This window comes from Carlito syrichta, unplaced genomic scaffold, assembly GCF_000164805.1.
Source record: "Carlito syrichta isolate Samal-C Ts95f unplaced genomic scaffold, Tarsius_syrichta-2.0.1 Scaffold316420, whole genome shotgun sequence".
Taxonomy (NCBI): domain Eukaryota; kingdom Metazoa; phylum Chordata; class Mammalia; order Primates; family Tarsiidae; genus Carlito; species Carlito syrichta.
In genome coordinates, this window is record NW_007260516.1 from 1,869,714 (window position 1) to 1,878,456 (window position 8,743).

The following is an 8,743-nucleotide window of genomic DNA, read 5'->3' on the forward strand; positions in this document are numbered from 1 at the left end:
TGTTGCCCAGGCGGGTCACGAACCCGCCAGTTCAGGCAATCCACTCACCTCAACCTCCCAAGGCGCGGGATTACAGGCTGAGCCACCGAGCCCGGCTCACAATTCTTTATATGAATTAAAATTATTGCTTTGTGTTTCATGTGTAAACAAAAGATATCTATGTCATATTTTATCTCTACATTGCTTCTTTCTATTTACTTCCCCATCTACAAGGTGATGATAAGGCTGCTTCTTTCAGAGTGATTATGAAAATCAAATTAAACGAGATAAAGCATTTAGAATAGGGATAGACATATAGTAAACACTCAGTGGATATTAGCTATTCTTGTTTTTATTTCTATTATTGTTATTTATAACTATTATTGTTATTGTTCATGGCTGCTCACTCCTCTGGGTGTTTGAGTTTCTCCGCTCCAAAGACTTCACTTGAGAGGTTTCCACTCATTTTCTGTCTGACGTCTTCCTATGCCATCTTGGTCTCAAGGTCATTTCCTCAGTGAGCACTGCCTTAACTTCCTTGTCTAGGTTACACCCTCTTCACAGGAGCACCCTGGGAGCCCTGCATGTCTCCCTCACAAGCCTTGACACACATGATGTCTTGTATGTCCAGAAGACCCCATGCTCCATAAGAGCAATGAGTTGCTTCTGTCTTGTTTTCTGCTGTATTTTGAGCACTAGCATCTGACCTATGGAAGGTACACGATAAATCCCTGAAAGAATAAATGATTCAGTAGAAAGAATGTCAAGGTCAGTAGCCAGCAGTCAATTCGGGGTCTAATCCTGGCTTTGTTACTAACTAACTAGAAGACCAGTCACTTAATCTCTTTAAGCTTCTTTTTATTTATAAAACAGGAAAGAGAGGACAAGATGGTGTCTAAAATTACTTTCACATCTCTATAGCACAAAGTTAAAGAGAAGTTTAGATACGAAACAAATGTCTAGTCTTCTGAGCATCCTACAGCTGCGTGGAACAATCTATACAAGAAATGCTCTGACATTTCTTCTTTATTTTCCATTTGAAAGGCTGTGATTAACCCATTACCTTACACATTTATTGCAACTGTCCCATGTACATGTTACTATATATCAAATGCCATGGAAAATGTAATAAATGGTAGCATGATACCTGCTTTCAAGGAATTTACAATCTAACTGAAAGAGTCTGCTAAGGCAAGGTGGGCCAGAGCTGGTGCAGGGGCCATGAGAATAACGCAAGATTGCAACCAAGTAACAAAGTAGAAAGAAGTAAAGTTTATTATTCACTTCTCACAGATTGGAAAGAGGGCTGACACTCAGAGGTAAGTGTGGCCTTGAAGGGCCATGAAATGGGTATATTTAAAGGTTTTGGGTAGGGGAATTTTGGCCTGAAGGAGTGTCCAGGGCTGCTGATCTTTGGGGTCTTTGATGTTGATTGTAGTCACATGAGTCTTCGATCTTGAGGTCGCAGGACATTATCATCTCCTACCCTCAGGTGGTGGGCTAGATGGGAGGAGACAGATGCAAGAGACTTGTTAGACATTTGCAATCCACAAACTCTTTGAGCAAAAGATGGTCTTATTATCATTTCTACGTCTTTGGCCACCCGAGGGGTGATCATTGCTCTTCTGCCTTGACAAGGAGCCGAAAGTTTACTAGAGATTATTAAGCTAAACCATGGATTGAAAGGTTGAGCTGTCCTGGTCTTGCATCTGATGGAGATTTGTTGAAGGGGTGGGGTAGGCTGCCGCTTGGCCTGCAGTAGAATGTCTGAACGCTTCCTAAAACCTGCCTATTGGAAATTTATCTAGGTCTAACCTGTGCTAGATTCAAAGCGTGTCAGTCAAAGCACAAATGGTTATGCTGAGGCAAAATGTGAACTAAGTTTATTCTAAGTTTCTATAGGTACCTCATTTCACTAACAAAGAGGTTTGTCCTCATGTGTTACAAAAGAAAAGATAAAGACCAAATGACTGCTAGAAATTCTACCACCAGCCAGAGAAGAAGCATCACCTATAGCTCTAGTAAGCAGAAGGGACTTCCTTGAGAGGATATGGTTTAGCAAGCCCTGATCGAGCTCTACCTACTAAGAGCGTGATGTCCCTAGTTCAACAAGTATTCGCGCAGCAAATGTGGCAGAGACTGTCATAAGACAAGGCAAGGGAAGTTGGATGATTTAGTTGAAGAATTTCCATGTCCACAGATGGAAGCTTCCATACAAGACTAAAAACGCTCTGACTGGAGAGTACCATCCCCCCACATAATCCTCTTCTTCCAGTGTGTGGAGACTGCATCTTTTGTTTAATTGTGTCTTCATTAAGGTTTGAGTATAATACTTTTTGGAAATGCAGACCGGCAGCTATGTTGATGAGGATTCACTCTAAATTCTCTTCCCGATTTATCCTCTAACAAACTGGACCCAAAGCTAAATTCAGCCAATCACACAATAGTTACAATAAGCAAAATGTTGGCGTCACTTCATCAAGTTTATTTTGAGTTCCTTGGCTTTTGGTCCTTTCTAGCAGTCCCTTACCCTTCATATCTTCAACCCCCAGTCTTCCCTTGTCCTCCAGACATACAGTGTCTTCACGTGGGGCCACCATCTCTTCTGACAGAATCAGCTGCCAGGAAATATTCTGGTAATGGTGAACTTCTCTTCAGAATAAATGAAAGCCCAATCTCAACCCCTTCCAGAATTCCTTGCATTGGAATTCTTGTCCCTTATTATCTCATGAAAGGTGTTGGGGCTTAACAAAAACATCAGCCCTTCTACTGGAATCAGCTTGTCTTATATATTATTATAATTTAAATTTGGAGATCCTGCCCAAGTAGCCAGAAATGTGTGCATGGCATTTAAACCTCTGGTTTATCCGAATTATCATCCATATCTAATTGAGCTGACATATTACTCAGGTTGTTAGAAATATGGCAAAACTTTGGCCTAGTCCTGGACCAAACATGCAGGGAATGCTAGCCATGGTCAAAGCATCTATGTGAACTTTCTTTGCAGGGTCCATGTGTTTTAAAAATAGAGACCCCCTCAAATCTCCGTACTTTAAAACCAAGTTATAATACTCAAAGAGGTCCATATAATAAAGCCATATCTAAACAAAAAAATGGGATTGAAGAATGCTTCCTCTGATGTCTGAGTCCATCATCATTCATTTTTATTTCAAGATTGTTGATCCAGTTGAACATAGAGAAAAAATGGAATGCTGTCAAATATGAATTCACTCATTCATTCAATGGATACATAATTAGAATTTACAGACGCCAGGCTGCTCCCCAAATCTCTAGACCCTGAGACGATGTCGCATGGAGGTGTAAAGGATAAAGGAGAGGTAGATTTCCCTGCTGTGCTCCCTCAATAATCTTTCTACCTACATCTGAGAAATTGCAGTCCTCTGATAAACAAAATTTCTTTTTTCTGACCGAGTCATGCTGGAAATGGAGTTTGCTAGGGTTTTATGACGTGGCTGAGAAGAACATAACTTGGAAAGTTGACCGTCTTGTGGGCTTCTGAGATTCCAGATTCCACCAGACCAGAGTTTTGTGCTCTACAACATTGATCTACAGCTATAGAATCCCCAAATGCACATTACACCCTTCAAAACCTCTCCTTCCCTTAAAGGACTGTGTTCTGCATAGTCTAACTCAGAAGCAGCTGAATACTTTGTTCTACCACCTCTATGGATGTCCTCTTTATTTTCTTATTCCTCTGGTAGGGAATCACGACCAGAACAGAGGTAGTTTGAGAGCCCATGATCAAAAGGTGTGCTTTTACAATTGGATTTCAACTAGGGCTTCGATTAAATAAGAAATATTCAGGTTAACCATTTGAAAGTGCCACGCTTACAGGTAAAAAATAAAATAGCCGAGTATCAGCAATTTTGCATAGTTCAATTCAACAGTGTACTGACTTTCAAATTCTGCGCTTGCCACATGAGGTTGGTGCTATATTTATCCACACATTCAGCAGCCTTGCATCCTGAAGGTCAATGGTTTTGGGTCTTCATGTGGTAGATCACATGATAAGTGAACACTAGACCCCAGTTATTCTGGGTAACACAGATCGGCTGTTTTTCAGAGGCAGGAACATATGGGAAATCTCATTCAGAGAAGATTGACACCCTGAACACAGCACACCAACTCCAGGAGGGTTGGAGTAGAAAACCTCTAAGTGCAGCTATATTAATAATCTTATTGTGTTTACATTTGTAACCAATTATAATCCTTTGTCACTAATTGTGATGTTTTATAACTGGTTTGAATTTTCCATTCTTTCCAGGAACAAATCCCCATAGTCTGCCAGACTGGGGGTTATGCCCATTTTTTCCTCCAAGAGTACGATGTTGACAGAATTCAGGACCCCTCAGGAATGAATATTAAAAAGTCAAAGAAGAGCCGGGCGTGGTGGCTCACACCTGTAATCCCAGCACTTTGGGAGGCTGAGGCGAGAGGATTGCCTGAGCCCATGGGTTCCAGATCAGCCTGGGCAACTTTGAAACCTCGTCTCTATAATAAACCAAAAAATAAACCGGGCATGGAGACGTGCACCTGTAGTGCCAGCTACTTGGAAGGCTGAGGTGGAAGGGTCACCTGAGCCCAGCAGGTTGAGGCTGCAGTGGCCGTGAGCATGACGCTGCACTCCAGCCTGGGCGACAGAATGAGACGTCAACTCAAAAAAAAGAAAAAAGAGTCAAAAAAGTGTGCTTAGTCTCGTGCTTCCGTAAGGCTGTCACTACGAGAAATAGTAGCTGGGTCATGATTCAGGACTTAGACAGCACAAGCATGTGATTTTGATAAAACTCAAAATCATTTTTAAGCCAGGTTCGGTGGCTCAGCCTGTAATCTCGCGCCTTTGGGAGGCTGAGGTGAGTGGATTGCCTGAGCCCGCGGGTTCGAGACCCGCCTGAGCAACTTGGCGAGACCTCATCTCTACAATAAATCAAACAATTAGCCGGGTGTGGCAGCGCCCGCCTGTAGTTCCAGCTACTCGGAAGGCTGAGGCGGAAGGATCACCGGAGCCCGGCAGGTCGAGGCTGCGGTGTCTGGGAGCGGCCACTGCACTCCACTCTGGGCGACAGAGTGAGACTCCAATTCAAAAAAAAATTGCACTTTCATACAACGCGTCTATCATTAAGCATCTGTCTATTCTCATGAGATTGCTAAAGCCCCCAAGTCTGAGAGGTTTTACAGATACCAAAAGAAGCCCTCAGGAAAATTAAAACCCATTTTTGAATTGTAGTTATTCGCAGAGCATGGTTTGTGGTTTTGCAATGACATCCCAGATACTAGTTGCTGTTCACGCAAATATATAGAATATTGGAAAATGATTCCCTGCAAGGAAAACTTTTCAACTACAAGGATATAGATACTGCACTTTTCATTAAATCCATTCTTATACTCCTGATCCCCTAGGAGCAAAAGCACTCAGTTGCATCTTCTTTTTTTTAATAAAATGCCTTCCATTATATTAGCTGCGTGGCTAATTTTATATACTTTCTCTCTTTCTGTTGTCTCTCTAACTGGTCAGACAAGTACGGGAGAGAACGCTTCCTGTATCAGGGGGAGTGTCGAGAGAGCTGCCCTTTGGGGCAATACCCTGCGCAGGGGCACACCTGCCTGCCCTGCCCTGACAACTGTGAGCTCTGCCGCAGTCTACATGTCTGCACAAGATGCCTGAGTGGCTACTACGTAGTACCCACCAACCACACCTGCCAGAAGTTGGAGTGCGGACGGGGTAAGGCTGCTCTGGGCCCTGGCCCAGCACTAAGAGGTGGGAGGAGGGTCTGTACCTGAATTTCCTTCCTGGCTTTAGTGTCGACACTTGAGATGCCTTTGTGTGAGTCTGTGCGTCAAGTGGGGGCCAGAAGTAGCTACCCCTTCTATTCCCCCATACACCTTTTCTGGGTTTCCTCAGACACAATCCAAGGACATAGGAGTGCACCTAATCATATAGAAAGTCATCTTGAGGCCAGGCACGGTGGCCCACGCCTATAATCCCTGCACTTTGGGAGGCTGAGGTGAGAGGATTGCCTGAGCCCGTGGGTTTGAGACCAGCCTGGGCAACTTGGCGAGATATCATCTCTACAATAAATCAAAAAATTAGCTGGGCTCGGTGGCTCAGCCTGTAATCCCGCACTTTGGGAGGCTGAGGTGAGTGGATTGCCTGAGCCCACGGGTTCGAGACCCGCCTGGGCAACTTGGTGAGACCTCATCTCTACAATAAATCAAAAAATCAGCCGGGCATGGTAGCACATACCTGTAATTCTGGCTACTCGGAAGGCAAAGGCGGAAGGATCACCGGAGCCCAGTGGGTCAAGGCTGCAGTGGCTGGGAGCGGCCACTGCACTCTAGTCTGGGCGACAGAGTAAGACTCCAACTCAAAAAACAAAAAAAAATTAACTGGGCATGGTGGCGCGTGCCTGTAGTTCCAGCTACTTGGAAGGCAGAGGCAGAAGGATCACCGGGTCCAGCAGGTCGAGGCTGCGGTGGCCAGGAGCGTGCAACTGTCCTCCAGCCTGGGCGACAGAGTGAAACTCCAACTCAAAAAAAAAAAAGAATAGAAAATCATCTTGAGTTGGGTTTGTGGTCAGGATATAGTGGAGAGAAAAGAAGATTTGAATCCAAAAGTCCTGACCAACGGTTTTCTCCTCCCAAGTACTAGATACAAGACTCCTGGTAAAACCCATCTAATTTCCCCATGCCTTAGTGTTTTCATTTGTGAAAAGGAGAGCACAGCGTCATGACAGAGTCGCTGTGAGAAGCCAATGAGAAGAGCCTACCTAAAGCTACTTGACAGTGTTAAAATGGTCTGTGACCTAAATATGTTGTTGCTATTGCCCAATTTCTTACCTTATATGGGGAGAGAAAAATGAAAAAACAACATTTATGGTTTTGGCTCTCTTCTATGTAAGAGAGCTACAGACTATTCCTCTGTTCTGTATAAAAATTATGCCCAGGCTGAATTCGGTGGCTCAGCCTGTAATCCCAGCACTTTGGGAGGCTATGGCTAGTGGATTGCCTGAGCCCGCAGGTTCGAGACCAACCCGGGCAGCTTGGCGAGCCCTCGTCTCTACAATACAATAAAAAATTAGCCAGGCACGGTAGCGTGCGCCTGTAGTTCTGGCTACTTGGAAGATCCAGCTGAAGGATCGCAGGAGCGCAGCAGGTCAACGCTGGGGTGGCCGTGAGCGTGCCACTGCATTCTAATCTGGACAACAGAGTGAGACTCCAACTCAAAAAAAAAAAAAAAATACTATGCCTGGTTTGGTGCTGAAGAGCACTCCAAGGCATTTTTAGAATAACTAACTCATCTCTTTTTCTATTTAATGTTTATGAATGTAGTAAAAGATTGGAAACTTTTTAAGTAAGCATTTAGTAGGACAGATTAAAAAGAGAGAAAGAACCTTATCATTTACATATCCAATTCCATGTTCCCAGAAGCAAAACTGATTACTTTAATAGATAAAACCTACCAGCTTGACTTCAAAACTAGTTTCATGGCATATAGTCTAACTTAGTACTATTGGAGTCCAATTAAGCTGATGCGGTCTGTTTATTTTTTTATTTTTGTAGAGACAGGTTAGAGTGCAGTGATGCTATCATAGTTCACTGCAGCCTCAAACTCTGGAACTCATGTGATCCCCTTGCCTTCATTTCCCATGTGCCTCCAAGCTCAGCTATTTTTTATTATTATTTTTTTTTTGGTAGAGACAGAGTCTCACTATGTTGTCTTAAGTTCTTGGCTTCCCAAAGTGCTGGGATTACGGTCACAAGCCACCATGCCCAGCCTCAATCTATTAAATTAATAGAAGGTAATTTTTAAAAGTGGATACTGCATATATTCTCAAGGATGGTTTTGGGTTTCATAATTGCTCTATGATTTACTTTAAAATAAGCTATACGCCAGCATATGTTTATGGTAATTCATGTGCCTCTGCTCAGTGGAAATGATTTATGTTTTTCACTCCTCTTGCTTTGTAGGTGAAGTCCAAGATCCAGACTACGAAGAATGCATCCCTTGTGAGGAAGGATGTCTGGGTTGCGGCTTGGGTATGTCCTCTTCTTTTGCCACTTAAAGAGTTGAAATAGCTGTGTCCTTTTCCACACATCCTCATCCTGCTATTGCTCCAGCAGAAACTCTTATCCTTGCTGTCATCATCATTGTTGCCATCAGCATCTGCTGGGTAGGCTCACTCCAAAACAAACAGGGTCAAGGTGAGGAGATGCTTGCTTTTGAGGCAATGAACAGGGTTTTTGTCTTTACAAAACTCTAGCTCAGGAAAGAAGATGGTGGCACCGTTTCCTCTGGTGTTAGCTAGTTGGCAGGGACTACCTATCAGCAACCATGTTTCAAGGTATCTAGGACTCAGCCACCCCTTATCTTCTCAAGGTGACAAATTTTGAAGACGAACAATGAATGAACTCAAGCAAAGAAATGCCTCATTACTCTAACTCACATGGTGTGTGAAACACAAAAGGTTTTGGATGGAGAGATGGGGGTTTTCTTTATTTAAAAAATTACTCTGGCTCAGCCTGTAATCCCGCGCCTTTGGGAGGCTGAGGTGAGTGAATTGCCTGAGCCCGCGGGTTCGAGACCCGCCTGGGTAGCGAGACCTCATCTCTACAATAAATCAAAAAAATCAGCTGGGCGTGGTGGCGCATGCCTGTAATTCCGGCTACTCGGAAGGCTGAGGTGGAAGGATCGCCGGAGCCCAGCAGGCCGAGGCTGCGGTGGCCGGGAGCGGCCACTGCACTCCAG

At 43.9% G+C, this 8,743-nt stretch overlaps 1 protein-coding gene across 1 annotated transcript in view; it reads left to right on the forward strand.

Moving 5' to 3' along the window:
- The window catches only part of PCSK5 (proprotein convertase subtilisin/kexin type 5), a 467,206-nt gene that overhangs the window by 342,336 nt on the left and 116,127 nt on the right, over positions 1-8,743 (forward strand). The window contains exons 25-26 of the mRNA XM_021707170.1: positions 5,513-5,719; positions 7,966-8,034. Of these exons, the coding sequence (XP_021562845.1) occupies positions 5,513-5,719; positions 7,966-8,034 (276 nt within the window). The remainder of the gene's footprint in view (positions 1-5,512; positions 5,720-7,965; positions 8,035-8,743) is intronic.